The sequence below is a fragment of the Heterocephalus glaber genome, unplaced genomic scaffold, assembly GCF_053883595.1.
Source record: "Heterocephalus glaber isolate CG9 unplaced genomic scaffold, H.glaber_assembly_v1.0 deba00001444, whole genome shotgun sequence".
Classification (NCBI taxonomy): Eukaryota; Metazoa; Chordata; class Mammalia; order Rodentia; family Bathyergidae; genus Heterocephalus; species Heterocephalus glaber.
Genome location: NW_028258297.1, coordinates 9,739,770 through 9,755,387, shown reverse-complemented (window position 1 = coordinate 9,755,387; position 15,618 = coordinate 9,739,770). Strand labels below are relative to the sequence as shown.

Here is a 15,618-nt window from a genome sequence, read left to right as displayed (position 1 = left end):
CTGCAGGCCTGCATCTCAGTCCTGGGTCTTGTCCTAGGCTCCAAATTCACATCAACCCACTCTGCCAGGCCTGCTGGAACACCCCGAGGAGACAGGGTAGATGGTAGTCTTCACATCAGGGAATCAGGGTTTGTATACAGCTGTGTGTCTTTTCCTAGTGCTGTGGTGAGACTCCTGGTGTTCTGGCTTCTTGATGTTTCAATTTACCCAGAAGTGGAAACAGGTGCTGAGATCACAGGTGTGAAAAGCAGTGCGGCCTGAAGGACTGCAGGCTTTAAGAGCAGAACCAATGTCCCCCAGAAGGGCTGGGAGGACCATTTGTGGCTGGGTGGGGATTTGAGTGTGGGAACGGGCCAAACTGCATGGCTGGGCCAGTGCACTGCCTTCCTCCCTCAGTTTGGGACCCTACCAAGGGCTCCATTCTGAAATGCTGAGCGAACGCCTGCGGTATGGGCACGGGCAGCAGGAAACAGGAGGGATAAGTCAGCTATTTACCTCCACCACTGCTGGCTGGGAATCTCCCCTGCCCACGCCACATTCCTGAATGCTCTTGTCAACACCAGGCCAGGCCCCTGAAAGGCATGAAGGCTGGGGGGCAAGGTGCCCATGGTCCAGCACCCTGCCCAGGACCCTGGACTCCTTGGGTGCCAGTTGAGGATGGCTCCAGAGGGCAGGAGAGAGCCTGGATTCCAGTGGACCCCTGGGAATCCTTCACTCCCTGGGAAATGTCTGTGGACAGGGCCTCGGCGTGGGTCCAGCTACCTGGGCCCTACTCTGGTGGGGAAGAAAAGCCCTGTGAGCAGCTGGCTGGGGGACCCAGATGTTGACTTTAGTACTTAGTGCAAACCCTATCACCTACCTGTCACATGGGGGAAGGGGGGAGACCCCTGCCCACTCCACCACACACCCCCAAACCCAAGGGGTCGGGAACAAACCTCACCGCAGGCAGAAGAGATTTCAATACAATCTATATTATCTCATATATATATCTCTTCCTCACTTTATTTGCTCACTTCTGTCACGCATTTAAAATGTCAGAGACCAAAATAGAGTGGCTTTCTGGTGGAACTCATGGCAATCATACGAGATACAAAACTAAGGGACTCTGTCTTCTCATACATCATACAATTAATTTTTCAAGTATTTTTTATGTACAAAGAACTACTCTATCTGGAAAAAAAAAAAAAAAAAAAGACAAGGTAGGTTATGCATCCCAGGAAGGAGGGGATAGAGCAGTTGGGCCTGGGTTTCCATCCCCGTGTCCCCAGAGACCACTTGTTCCCTGCCACCAAGCTCCCCTAGCCCCACCCACCCACACTAGTGGGCACGATCCAGGATGGGCAAAGACCAAGAGGGCCAGGAACCGGCAACAACACGCTTTGGCCTGGAAGGAGAAGGAAGATGTGTCAGAGAAACAGATCTGTGAAAGACAACGTGGGAAGGAGGCAGAGCTGCTTCCGGAACAGCCTGCACCTGCAGCTGCCTTCCAGGGTGGTCTGGGACCAGCTGGCCAGGCCCACCCAGATGGGCTGGAGAACTGGCCACCAGCACCCCCCCCACAGCCCCTGAGCCTGAGGGGACAGCGAGGCCAGGCAGGTGCACCACCAGAGCCTCCCCCCAGACCCCAGGGAGGCAGCCTGTTCATTCCAGGGGTGACCAAAAGAGCAAGCTTCCAGTGTGCCACAAGGCAAGGACCCTTCTCCCACCCTCCCATCAACTTCTGTAGCCCAAACCCAAGTGCTCCCTGAGTTTCCAATGCCCGGACTCAAGGCCTGCATGAACATGCCACCTCCCAAGGGTCTTCCCAAGGTGGTGACTGGCAGAAGGCTGGCCTGTCTGGGCCTCCAGCACTGGGAACATGGGCATGAGGCAGTCAGGGAGGGGGAACAGGCAGCCCTGGCCACCGCTGCAACCTGTCCACGGGTGTCTGGGCCAACACTGTGGGCTCCTGAGTGCCAGCAACTTACCAGGGAGCCCCCTGGGGGCATCTGGACAGATGAGGGGGCTGAGAGGGACTTTCATATGTGACTAAGGCACAGAAGAGATGGGCAGGGGACCAGACAAGGCAGAACAACAGGCTCCGTGTGGACAGGGGCTGGGAGAGGAGTCTGGGACCATTCTTCCCATCTCCGGGCCCCTGATGCATGGCCATCCCTCCTGTCCTCCCTGGATGCTGGTCTGAAATGTGGAGGCTCAGACCTAAACCCTGAAGGGGATGGGGAGGCCTGGAAGGAGAAGGAAACGCCTGAACCCTGGGGCAGCCAGGAAGCAAGGGCTTTCCTCAAACCCATCGAGAATAGGACCCGGGTAGGGCAGTGCAACCGCCCTCTGCAGGCCAGGAAGAAGGGGCAGGATGTGGCCCTAACAGATGAGGACAGCCAGGGCCAAGAGCCCCCTACTCCTAGGTGGGGCCTGTGGCTCCTGGTATCTGGCTTTGATCCTTGCAGCATGCCAGGTGGGCCTAGATCAGGGAGGGAGGGTGTCCAGGGCATCCATATCCCCTCCTCCTGCCAGCCTGGGGTGCGGCGGATCTAGGCTCTAGCATTGGACAAGGGTGGGCAGGGAGGGAGCGGGCAGGGAAGAGAACAGGTCAGGGTATTGCACAGTATGGGGTGGGCGGGCCTGACAGGGGAGGGGCCTGGAAGGCTGGTCCCAGTGTGCTGTGCCTCTACCACAGGCCAGGCAGCGGGGACATGGGAGCTGCTCCCAGACTCCTCTGCTCTGGCTGCGCAGTGCAGGGCTGGCTGTGTATAAATATTCCTGAAGGCTCATGGGTGAGCCTGGGCTGTCCCCAGCAGAGAGGGCTGGGCTGCTCCTCTGGGAGCGATATGTTTCTGGTCCAATAAATAAAGGGCACTGGCAAAGCTGTGCCAGCTGCCTCCTGGCCTGGCTGGGAGGCTGGAGGAGGGCACGTTGCCCCGGCCAAGGCGCCCACACCTAGAACTCGTCGTCAGAGCTGAGCAGGAGCGTCTTCTCAGTGTCTCGAGTGCCACTGAGGCTGTGGGAGCGCGAGAGGCCGTGGGCGCCGCCCCGCCAGGTGGGCCCAGGCTCCAGGGTGGACTGCTGTGTGTACTGCTGGTAGGCAGGCGAGAAGTTGTGGATGGCGTCCTGCACAATGTCATGTGGGTTCATGGTCTCCTTGAGGCTGCTGGAGATGCTCTTCATGGGGGCGCAGCGGCCTGTGGGCAGGAGCAGGTGGGGTGAGGGAGGGCCACATGTCCTGGGACAGACCCAAGCCCCAGGCTATCATTCAGCCCTCCCCTCCTGGAACAGACCTGAGCAGGGACAGGACAGAGGTGCCGCTGCTGGCAGGGAGCAGGATGGAGTGGGCAGGGAGCCCAGCACTGGCAGCTGAGCAGGCAGGCACAGGGGACTCGGGTGGACAACAGCAACCTGTCGGCTGTGAGCCCTGAATGAGCGCTCCAGGCTCCAGTGCCAGGCCTGTGCCCCACACGAGTGCTCTGCCACTATGAGCAGTGATGGGTACACAGTGGCCCATCAGCAGCGGGCTGGTCTACTGGCTCTCCTGCTGAGGGGAAAGGAGCTCCCTGCTCTCATAGCTTCCTCCTAATTCTCTAATGACCAAATCCAACCCTAGACCCAAGACTTCTGACCCAGACCTGAGTCTCCGCCCTCTGTGTTCTCTGCTAAATGCCCCAGCTATTCCTTAACTGGCCCGGGCTCCTGGAACAGAGCAGGGTGAAATCCAGAATAGCCAGAGGCCAGGACAGAAGCAGGCAGGAAGGGACCCTCAGCAGCTGGTGCTCTGGGCTCCCCCAGACGGTGCCTGTGAGGATGGGATGGGGACACAGAGGGGCTACAGAGAGGCATGCTGGTGATAGTGACCAGTACAGACGTGCAGGACAGACGTGCAGACAGAGCAGGACCTACCGTAAGGGCCGTATGTTGGCACTGCCCGAGGCCAAACCCGGGGCAAGTGCAGGGCAAGGGGGTGGGGAGAGAAGCCAGAGAGATAAAGAGACAGCTGAGTGAAGGAACTCACCCGGCCCTCCCAGTCCCCATGGCTCCACAGGCTGCCCCTTTGGACTTAGGGAGACACCTGCCTCGGGCAGACTCCTCCCAGGTGTTCAACAGGGGCCATCCTGACTAATAGTATGAGTTCCCCTGTCATGCCTGGACCAGGATGCCCCACCCCGAGGTGTCCCAGCCTTGGCTGGGCCGCATCTGCCTGCATACAGCCACATGTCACAGACCTGGAGACGCCTCCCAGACGAGGACATCGAGGCTCAAAGTGGGGATCATTCAGCAGAGCTGGTGGTGCACCCTGGCCTAATGCGTGGTCTAATGTGAGCCTCAATTAGAGTTGGACCAGCGAGGAGACAGAGAGGGAGGAGACAGGCAGGGGCAGGAGCAGCAGCAGCTTGCCTGGCCAGGCTGCATCGCCAACTGGGATATTTCTTGCTGGTGAGTGGGTATGGGGATTGTGTGTGGAAAGACTGCCCAGGCTGGCAGCAGGGAGCCTCAGCAGAGGCCCCAAGGTGTGGATAGGTTTTTTCCCTGCCTCTTGAGGTGGCCCCGGACTCCAGGCCCAAGGGTGACATTCCCACAGGCACAGGCTCTGCCAAACCTGGTCCAAGGGACATGGCCTTCCACACCTGGTATGTGTGTCAGGTCCTTCATGTTGGGGCCTGGTGGGAGGCAGGTGGGGCAGGAGGTCGGCCACAGAGCAGTTGTGCAATCAGAGCCCAAGGCAGTGACCACAGCCTACTGACAGGTGTGTAAGGGGACAAAGTCCAGCAAAGGCACTTTAAGGCCTCTTTGCAACCAGGGCAGAAACAGGGAGGGAGTGGGCCAAGGAGCACTGATACCTTCCATGCCATGTGCATGGGCCTGCAGCAATGCTGGGGAAGTGGGTTTCTTGTCTCAGGCCACTCAGGAAGACAGCTGGCCCCTGGGTGGACACACTGGACAGGCTTCCCTCTCCTCAACCTCTGCTGTTCCTCCTGGATCCAGCCTTCTCTGCTCACCTGGCCCACTGCTTCTCCAGGCACCCAGTCTCCCCAGAGCTCCTAAGCACATGCTGCCACCAGGCCAAGGGCAGCAGGGTCTCCAACAGTGGCCCCACAGCACCCTTCAAAGTACTCCAGGGCACTCTCCTGTACAGCCAGGGCTGCTAACCCCACTCCAAACGGGATAATTAGTGGGCGTAAAGAAGCTATTAAAGGCTATTACCACCTACTCTGCTTCTTAGAAGTCAGCAAAGCTGTTTGTTTTGTTTTTTCAAGAACTTCAGAAGGATGGAATTACAGGACAAAACAAGTAACTGTACACAGTGCTGGGTGTTAAGAGCCCTCAGAAACCTATCTATTTGTTAAAGTCTCTGTCCCCCCTGGCTCTCCACACTCAGGTCTACTGCAGGAGACAGGTGGGTTACAACTCCCTAATGCTGGCAGCAGGGCCAGGGCCCCTCCTGCTGTGACACCTTTCCCAGGGAAATTCTCTGGAACTCCCCACTCCTCCCCCGTCCCCAGGACCCCACTCACACCTTGTGCATCCAGCCTCTTGTCCGCATACACTTTGTAGGTGAAGGCATGCCGCAGGGCCAGGGCCGCGAAGAACATCTCCACACAGATGATGAAGTCCTGGTAGCCGGCAGCCACAGTGCCTTCGCCCACTGACACACGGGCCGAGTGGATCTTGGGGATGGCCCCACACTTCTCCAGGATGGCCAGCAGCATGCCTGGGCAGGAAGGCACTGTCTGGCTCAGACTGGAGCCCTTCCTAGGCCCCTCTCTTACACGCAGCCCCACCAGATGCCCACACTCCCCAAGGAGGCTGGAAGGGGGCACAGTTGCTCCTTTAAAACAGGGACGGGGACACAAAGCCAAGGCCTCCAAAAACCCCACTGTTCCATCTCCCTGTCAGCCACCCAAACTGGAATGTCACCAATTATGTGGGTCTCCCCCACCCAGGAAATGGCACCCCCAAAGTTTCCTCAAAGGGGCTGTGAGAGGCCCTAGACCTCACCTCCAGGAGGTGCACAGTGGGCTGAGGCCCCTCTGAGACCCTGGCTGGGCTCCTGACGGATATCCCTGTGGCCTGGGCTCCACAGCCCCACAGACATGAACAGGAGAGAAGGGACAGGGTGATGCAGGCATCGGGAGGCTGGGAGGAGGCTGACCTTGCCAGAAGGAGAGAAAGATGACAGACTTGACCATGAAGAACTTGAGGACGGGGCTGTAGGGGCTGAGCAGCTCCCGGGTAGCAAAGTAGAAGAGGAAGAGGGCGTAGAGGGCCAGGCTGACCGAGATGTTGTAGATGATTGTCACGTAGAGGTAGCCACTGGTGACACTGCGGAACAGGCACACTCTGGCTGGGACCAAGTCTGCTGCGGGCCAGGTCCCGCCCTCCTCAGCCCTGACCACAGCTGATGCCCCAGGCTCTGCAATGAGTGCTGGAGGGTCGGGTGGGTGATGGATCTATTTCTGCTGCCTCATACCATGTCCCAGTCAGGGGCCGTGCTAGAGGCCACAGCCTGATGGTCAAATAACCAGTGTCAAAGCTTGTTCCTCCACCATTTCATGTGGCCAAGTTACTTCCCCAGGCTCAGTTTGCTCACCTGCCTGGGCAGGTGGTACAGGGTACAGGGTACAGGTGGTGGGTACGATGTGGTTGCAAGCACAGGCCCAGCAAGCCACTGATTTCAGTGACCCCCACATGAAATGCACATGGACAATTTACAGTGGGGACTCTTTATATGTGGACTCAGCCAGCCTCTGACTGCCAGCCTTGGGAATGGCCACTGCCCTTGCCTGGCTCACCCTGGCAGCACTGTGCGCTTGGACATGAGCATGAATGTGACTATAAGCCAGGGCTGGCTCCTGGGCTGGTATGGGGCCAAGTGCAAAGGTGGCCACTGCCAGGCTCAGGCTAAAGGTGCAGGGAGATGTAAGCACTGTGATGCTCAGCAAGCACACGGCCATGGGGCCTGTCTGGCTGCCCCTGGCCCTGAGCCAGGGCACTGCAGCAGAGCCAATGCTCCTCTCATGTGCCTGAGAAAGGATCCACGGCTTACTCGAAGTCCCCATCCCGGTACTTGCCGAAGGCTTGGAGGACCACAGTGCTGACGGCCATGAGTGGCTTCACCACGCAGAACTGCAGGGTAGCCTGTGAGGGAGAGAAGGACAGGGACAAGCATGTAAAAAGCACCTCCTCTAGGGGCTAGCCTAGGGTGCATGTGGGGGACAGAGGGGAGGACTCCATGACTTGCCCCCGGGGGGACCACTTTTGGCAGGGGAGGCAAGAAAGTGGGAGACAGTGACAATGCAGTGCAGCTGTATGAGGATGGGAAGAGACAGGAGGATGGTGGGGAAGGAAGGACTAGCAATGCAGGGCACAGGGCAGGAGGCAGGAGACACCATCAGAGAAGGCTCAGAGTGGGAGGACGGACCATCAAGAAGGTGCACAAATGAGAGGGGCCACTCTCCCCTTCTAGGTAGAGGATGCAGCTCAGACAAAGACCCAGAGGGACAATGGGGACATGTGCAGGGCTAAGCACTGGGGAGAACAGCAGCAGAGAGTGGCTGGGAAGATAGGTAGGCAGGTCCCGGAAGCCTCAGTGCTCTGGGTAAGGCTGGCCCCTGCTGAGGATTGGCCACAAAGACCACAGCTAGATGAGGGGTCCTTCTGCCCTCCTCGCCCATCCTTGCCCCATGCTCTGGCCCCAGCCCAAGGCTACTGACCGGTGGTGGAGATGGCCTATAGGAGCGGCAAGCAGGGACAGGACCCAGCCCACACGTGGGGTCTGGAGTCCCCAAAGCTGAGACTGAAGTACCTCAGGTAGTTGCCTGGCATGAGCAGCAGCCTCCGTGATAAAAGAGACATAACCAGCCCCTCAGCACAGGCTCACTGATGTAGGGACAGGAGTACCACAGAGTGGTGTCCTCCTGGAGGTCTCCCACTATGGGCTCTCAATGCAGGCTCTGTGAACCTGCTCAGCCAACAGATATCCTTGGCCAGGCTTCCACAATTCCTGCAGAGGCCCTATGAACTCTGGGGGCGTCCATGTGCCCCAGAACCCCTGGAGCCACACACCGCACAAAGCAAGTCCACCTGCACATGAGGCCCCAGTGACGAGCAGTGGTGCTGGGCAGAGGCTCCCAGGTCCTGGGGCTGGAGCAGAGAGCAGCCTGTACTGTGGGACTGCCAAGGAAGAGGCGTGCTTGACAAGCAGGGCTGTGGTGCTACTGCCAGAAAACCCCACAAAAGTCCCTTAGCTCCAAACACTGCCTGGAGGAAATGGGACCAGCCCCTGTGGGGAACAAGGAAGAGCAGCAGGTCACTCAGAATGCACATGAGGAGCTGGCCAGCTGCTTGCTGTGATGTGAGTACTACTGCTATCCTCTGTCACAGAAGAAGAAACTAAGGAACTGAGCAGCCCAAATGGCAGATGCAACACTGGAACACTGGGCCACCAGGCCCAGAGCCATTGCCAACTACACCCTGGGTCAGCTAGGCTGGATGTCTGTGTCACCTGGGGAGCCTCCAACACATGCCATCCTGGGTCCCATTCTAGACCTTCTCTATCAAGCTGGGTGGGACGGCAGCCTGGGAATCTTCTCTTAACAAGTGCTCCGGGAGAAGATGACACAGCACGGCCTGAGATTGCCCAGGGCCTTCTGGGGCTCAGATGAAGCTGTGAGCACTCCCTCACCATGGGAAAGAGACAAGAGCCCTCATGCCTTTCTTCCTTCTACCACCTCTCCTGCCACCGCCAGCATCCAAGCCCACAGGCTGGGGAATCATTTACAACTTGGTGATGCTCACTGCCATCATAAGATCAAAACTTTGTGGACAATCTAATCATCCAACGAGGCCGTGAGTCACAGCTGAGCCTGGAACCTGGGCGGCAGAACCCCTTATAAACAGTGGCTCTTGATGCCCTACCCTGCATCTGGGAGTTTTAACTCCTTCTCTGCAGCCCCAGTATTGACTCTCAAGGAGAGCCCCCAGGAAGAGAGTGGGGGAAGGAAGCCCTCAAGACACTTGGCCAGGAAGAGGCCCTGAGGGTGTACGGCGATAGGCCAGCCCTCTAGCGGCCAACAAGACTTGGCTGCAGGTTTCATTTCCTCCCTGATTACTTGATGCTGGAGGGGCTGACAGAGGCCCCATGGAGACCAATGCCAGGTCCCCAAGACTGGGCAGAGAACCCTCATGAGCCAACACTCATATTAAAGGCTTTACCTCCCTGACCTCACTTTTCCTTACAACCACTCCTTCAGATAAGCATCATTACACCCGCTTTACAGAAGAGCAAACTACACTCAGAGTGGTTAAGTAAATTATCTGAGGTCACATGTCAGAGGAGAGGCTAAAGTCACGGTCAGACACCCTGGCTTCGGCATTTAATGTGGGACACCAGCATATTGCCTCTAGCCAGCCACTCTGCACCCCAGGAGGGTGGCCGAGGGAACTAAGCTTCTGCACTGCCACCTGCAAATGTGGGAAGAAAGCAGAGACCACACAGGTCTGTCTGTCCTGGGTCTTCAGTGCTGAAGCCCGCCTGCCCCAGCCACAGCCAGAAACATCTCAAACCAGAATTCTAGAATTCCATCCTCTGATTCACTCACACACGGAGACTTGGTCAAAAGGAGTAAGACTCTGGGGCCATCTCCTCCTGCCCCAAGTTACAGCACACATTCCCAGGATGCTGGTCACTGTCCATCTGAGTACGCTGCGGGCCTGAGGGAACTCCACAAATGTGTCCAGGGCGGCCTGCAGCATAGTCCTCCTTCCGGGCCCAGGTGTGGATTCCAGTCCCTAGCCTGCTCCCTGACCCAGGCAGCGGTGGTGACACTTACCTGCTTGCAGAACCGCAGAAATCCAATGGAATAAGTCTTTCCCCAGAGGCAGCACGTCCCGTACATGCAGCTGGACCTGGGAGAGGCAAAGTGAAGGAGAAGGGCTGGTGAGCTGAGCTCCAAGACTTGGGAGAGGTGGGTTGGGGAAGGCACCCTTACTCACACCAAACTGACGTGGCCTGAGAGCAGAGGCCAAGCTCAGGCAGGTCCTGCAAAGTGTGTGTATGAATAGCAGGCTGTGAGGGAACAAGGTGGCCCGGGCCACATGGTAACAGACCAACTCAGAACATACTGAATGTAAAACCATGAAGGGAGAAACAGACTACAGGAAAGGACAAGAGCAATGGGAAGACGCAGATGGCGAATGCCAGACACCCTCCCAGGAGTCCACATAAACGGCCTTGCTCAGGAAGTGTGGGAGAGGCATAGCTGGTCAAGGTTGTGGGGACAGAAGGTCCATGCATCCAGCTGACGCCAGGACAGACTGAAGAACATAAGGTCACGTGGTGCTCTGGGGAGACATGATACTCACTCGATGGGCTTCCCTCTGATCTCCGACATGATGGCGCTCTCTCCCCCAAGGTACTCATAGCACAGGCTCAGGAAATTGTAGATGACCAATGCTGTGGAGAGGCCCAGAGACAAGACTCAGGCCAGAAGTATGGGCAAAGAGCAGGCGGAATCTTAAACAGCCACAGCCACAGCAGCAACAGGGAGAAGCCTCAGACATCAGGTTGTCCAAATGAAGTCAATGTCCCATTTGTAAGTTCAAAGTCAGGTGCTGCTCAGTCACGTGCAGACAGACCCACATGGCAGTGACACTCAAAGAAAGGCCCAGAAGTGATCACCACAGATTGGGGGAATGGTGCTGGCAGGGCTGGCAGTGTGTAGTTCTGGGGTGAAATGATATTGGCTAGATAAGTATTTATTAGTTTTATTCCCCTATTTGTATATTATAGATCATAATTTTACACCAAGAAAACAATGCTGGAATCTCAAGAGAAATTCTAAGAAAGACTGAGAACAGAACTTTCATCTAACCTGCAGTGGAATCTGGCATACACAGAGCACCATAAGCTCTAACAAAACATGGGCAGGGTGTGCATAAAACCTGGTAAAAATGTCTTAGGGGGCTCAGTCAGCTCGTTGAATCAGGACTCAGCTCAACATCACAAAGACCCCAAATTTACAGCAGCAAGTGATGGCACAGCAGAAGTCTGCTGTGAATGCTGAGGCAATGATTCACCAAAGCTCTGCCAGGTCTGCAGGGTGGAGGATTTCTGCTGGGCCAGCTGTGGGGGGCCAGAAGCACACAATGGTGCCAGTATCCCACACTGCTTCCCAGCAGCAGCAGATGCCTCTTGCCTTCTGAGCAGGTTCTGTATTCATCCTGCTTTTGTACTTGGCTCCCCTGCCTCTGTACTCCCAAGTCCCATAACACCAGCTCCAGATTTGCTCTTGGGGTTTCACGATCTCAGCTCAGGGATCCTGACTGGCAGCCAGCCGCTTTCCAGTACTTCTTGCCTTGGTTCACATTTACCCACTGGCCCCAGTCACCTCAAAGGGGAAACCTGGGGCTGTGAACCAGGAGCTCTGGATGCTGCCTGCTGTGACACAGACTGCTGTTCTCACAGGGAGCCGCAGTCATTTAAAGGTGCTATGTCAGGACGTGGGGTGCAGTTCAGTAGAGAGTATGGGTCTAGCATGCTTGAGGCCCTGGGTTCTATCCCTAGCACCACAAAAATAAAGAAAAAAAAAGGTAGATGCTGTTTTCCTGAGATGTAAAAAAGCCACACATAATCATGACAATTCGTGACTACTGATAGGGGAAAGTAGATAATGTACCAAAGTAAAACAAAGCAATGACCGACTAGCCTCACAGGTACATGACCCCTGAATGGGAGCCCATCCTCAGAACATGGGCCCAAAATTGGCACCTGGGCAGGGCACAAGCATCTACCTACTTGAACCCAGGCACGCAGAATCCTGTAGATGTATTTTTAGGTGAAAGTTGGCCTTCAGTGATTTAGGAAGAAATATATTTGGGGTACTGTGTGTCACTCCCAATTGCTGAAATCTATTAAGGTCTCCCATCTTCACGGCCCTGGGCACATGTCACGCTTTGTGTGAGGCTATGACTCAGTCTCATCTCCTAGTGGGGATAAGAGGAGCACTTGCTGTGACAGCTGGTCGTGAGGTATAGGTAAACACACAAAGCACTCACAGAGGGACCAGCCCAGGGTGTCGAGCACTGGCTGTCTCAGCCATTACTGCAGTCCGCCTGCCTTCCTCTGCCTGGATACCCTGTGACAGGGTTCAGGACCCTGTGCGCTGCCTGGCCAGAACAGAGGCAGCCCAGGATGTCTGGTGACAGCAGGGCTCTCTACCATCTCTAGATCACTCTTTACTGACAAGAATCAGGGGTGGGCAACCAGACAAGTCTACAGTCAGCCTGCTGACAACCTTGTCCAAGATCACACAAGGCCAAGGGGATGGACATGTCCTTTCTATGCCAGGTCCAGCTGTGTTGTGACAGACGGTATTTTTCAGAGGCAGCCACACATTATGCTGTGATCCCCCTGCCCTGAGAAGTAGGGTCTCATTCCCTCCCTTTGCATCTGGGTGGACCTGGATGACTAGAGTGGGAGTGATATTTTATGACATCTGAAAAGGTCTCTTCCCCTGATTTTTTTCATCCATCTCATCTATTTCAAGATCCTTGATCTTTTAAAGGTGCTCTAGGGGCCAGCCAGTCTGTAAAATACCAATTTGCTAACAGTTTCTTTAAAGAATCATTAATGAGTCAATAACAGACTCACTGATTCTTTGAGAAAGGAGACAAGACAAAGTGCCTCAGACATGACAACCAGCCCAAGCCAGGCCCACTGACCACCTGGACCAATTCCGCCCCTTCCTAGGAAATTACAGACCTGAACAAAATGCCACCTCCTGCGGCTCATCAATGGTTTAAAATAGGATCCCACAACGCAAAGGCCTGGCAGCCTCTGGACCCAAGAGCAGAGAAGCTGAGACAGGACCAGCTTCTTGCCCGGCATCCTTCTGATTGTCTGACTGTGGTTCAAGTTTGGGTCCCTGAATGCAAAATGACCTGGGCCTCTCTGAGTCTCCACCACAGCCTGTGCACCAGGCTCTGTTCAGGCCCTTGGGACATCTCAGAGACCAGGGGACCTGAAGGGCAGACCTGCCAGTCCAGAGGGAAGAAATGGTCTCTCTCTTCCCTGTCCCAGACAGCCAGGTACCTGGAATTTTCTGTTCCATTCTAGGTAAAAAACTTAAACTAGTGACAACACATGCAATCCAGGGAGAAAGGCCAAGACAAGTAATCCAAAGACTAGACTAGTCTTGAGGCCTGAGGAGGATGACACAGGGCCATTCTTCATAGAAGTGACAGACACCTTGTCTACAGGTTCTGTCCATAGGTTCTGTCCTAGAACCCAATGGTGCTAGGCCAGAGACCAGAATGGGCAGAGCCCTCAGAGCAGGAGGGGTGAACACCCTGCTGCCAGTGGGAGCCTATGAGAGGCAGGCACCTCCCAGCAGAGAGGAGGGTGGGGTCCTTTCATACCCTAAGACCTGAGCCTTCCTTTCATTACTGGCAGCCTCTCTCATAACAGGTACAATATGTCACCCTCCTGGTGGGCAGGGGACCTGCTCCTATGCAAATGTCCCATGGTCAAACAGCAGCGCTTTCCACCCTCAAGGCTTCTTGTCCTTTACTGACCACGCATGTCCCCAAATGTTGTTTCTGACCTCTCTCCACTGGTTCTTCAGAATATCTTCCTTTACTCAAATCCACTGAGCTGTGTGTGTCAGAGGTGTGGCCAGTGGTGCCACTACCAGCCAGTGTTGTCCTCCTGGAAGCAGAGTGGCCCGTGGTTCATGTGTGGCCTGAGTCTGCCGTCCTCTGTGGTGTTTATTTATTCTGCTGTACTCTCCCTGCCTGTGAAGATGCCAGGAGGCTCAGACTGTCTAAAATCTGAGATCCAAAAATGAGTAAAGGAAGCCTCATTTTCCACCCATTCCTCTCACTCATGTAAAATGTGCCCTGCAGGGAGAAGCTGGTCCTCTCCTCTCCTTCACTAAGCCTGGCCCAGAGCAACTCGCGGCTCCAGGAACCAGGGGTGAGTCTGGCCTCTGGCCACTGTTCCCTGGCCACCTTGGCTGTTTTGCAGCCTACTTGAAAGCTGCTTTTTACATGTGTACAATTCTGATGGCAATGTATACTCCACTGGCTAAGTGGGAGGTGTCAATAAGCTCAGGTGAAGAAAAAATGGGGCAACACTGAACATCACACAAATGTACTTAAAACAGATTGTGTGACCACCTCTGATCATCAACTCCCCAGAGCTGTCTCAGAGTCTCGTTACCCCACCACCACCATGGTCAACCCCAAATGTATGCAGGCAGCTGCACCCCATCCCCTCTGTGTCTGCCCCTGCACAGCTTCCTCCCAGAGGGATGTCCCAGGGCCATGGAAATCAAGTCCTTGCCAGATGGATCTTGAGCAGGAACCTGGGCAAGTTACTTTACTGCTGTGAGCCTCAGCCCTCTCCATGAAGAATGGGAATTCTACCACTGATTAGAGGTACACAGGCTAAACACACATTTATTTCTACTCCCCTATAATGCCACCGAAATTGAGGGGCCTTTCAAAGACAGGAGCGTGGTAAAATGGGGACAACTGACAAGAAATGTCAACAGAAGTTCTGGATGATGCACTGAGCTCACTGACCTGGGAGAGGGAGGAGCCAACAAGCACCCCAGACACTGGACCTGGTCAGGTTCAGCCCACCAAGCTGCCAAGGACAACAACTATAACTATTCTACCTCCTGTGAGATTCTGAAATACTGGTGATGGGGCCGGGGATTTAGCTCAGTGGTTCTGCCGCCTGACCTTAAAGTGCAAGGACCTGAGTTCTGTCCCCGGTACCAAAAAAAAAAAAGAATGAAATACTGGTGATGAAAACAAGATGCTAAAGGAAGAAAAAAAACCCAAAAAGTCACATTACAGGTACAAAGGATCAGAGTCCAGCAGACTTTCTAAAAACACCAGGAAACAGCCATCAAATAGAACAACATAATGAAGATTTGGCCAGATTTCAACAACAGAGCCATTAGGCACCCTCTTTCTCAGAAAGCTCCTGGAGGATGTACTCCAACCAGACAGCACATCACGAGCAAAGGTGAAGTGACAACCAGGGACCAGGTGACACAGCACAGGAGAAGCAAACACATCCCAGGATGACAGTGAATGACAGCCAGGTGACAGCTGAGCAGTGAAGGGACTTGGAAGCACAGGCCACACTGGAGTGGAAGGACTCCAGGAGCCATGCAGCCAGGGGAACAAGCCACCGCCAACAGATCCTCACACCCATCTGATTCTATGCTGACTCCCATTGTTGATTCTTAAAAATTCAATGGAAGCCTTCAGCGGTAAATGAAAAATAGGCACATGGGAAACCCAGCAAGGTAAAAAGCAAAGTAAGTTGTCCCTGACGCAGACGTAGAAACAGTGACACTGTCACACTGAAACGGTGAGGGCCAGCAAAGTGTAGGCATGCATGGGTATGTGTGAGCCTGTGTATGAACAGACTAGGGGGAAGATATCCAAACCACATAAAACTGAAAAACAGAAATAATAAAAGCATATTTTTAGGGTACTCTAGAACACAGCTGAAAGTGCTATGAACTTGGGGTGAGCAGGAGCTGAGACAGTTTTTCAACCATGTGCAGGTATCACTTAAATAAAAGTAAAGTTTTAGTTGTATTTTTGTTG

The 15,618-nt window shown here is 55.0% G+C and overlaps 1 protein-coding gene across 9 annotated transcripts in view; it reads right to left on the bottom strand.

Moving 5' to 3' along the window:
* Positions 1-951: 951 nt before the first annotated feature.
* The window catches only part of Tmem184b (transmembrane protein 184B), a 48,933-nt gene continuing 34,266 nt past the window's right edge, over positions 952-15,618 (bottom strand). For 4 of the 9 annotated variants that reach the window (XM_087213883.1, XM_004845617.3, XM_004845615.3 and 1 more), the window contains 7 exons: positions 10,354-10,444; positions 9,822-9,897; positions 7,037-7,128; positions 6,143-6,312; positions 5,507-5,701; positions 3,892-3,912; positions 952-3,179 (listed from right to left, as the gene is read on the bottom strand). In XM_087213883.1, coding sequence (XP_087070009.1) covers positions 2,938-3,179; positions 3,892-3,912; positions 5,507-5,701; positions 6,143-6,312; positions 7,037-7,128; positions 9,822-9,897; positions 10,354-10,444 — 887 coding nt within the window. In that variant the 3' untranslated portion in view covers positions 952-2,937. Of the gene's footprint in view, positions 3,180-3,891; positions 3,913-5,506; positions 5,702-5,988; positions 6,313-7,036; positions 7,129-9,821; positions 9,898-10,353; positions 10,445-15,618 lie in introns of all 9 variants that reach the window. The other 5 variants (XM_087213884.1, XM_087213888.1, XM_004845616.3 and 2 more) reach the window with 3 other exon arrangements.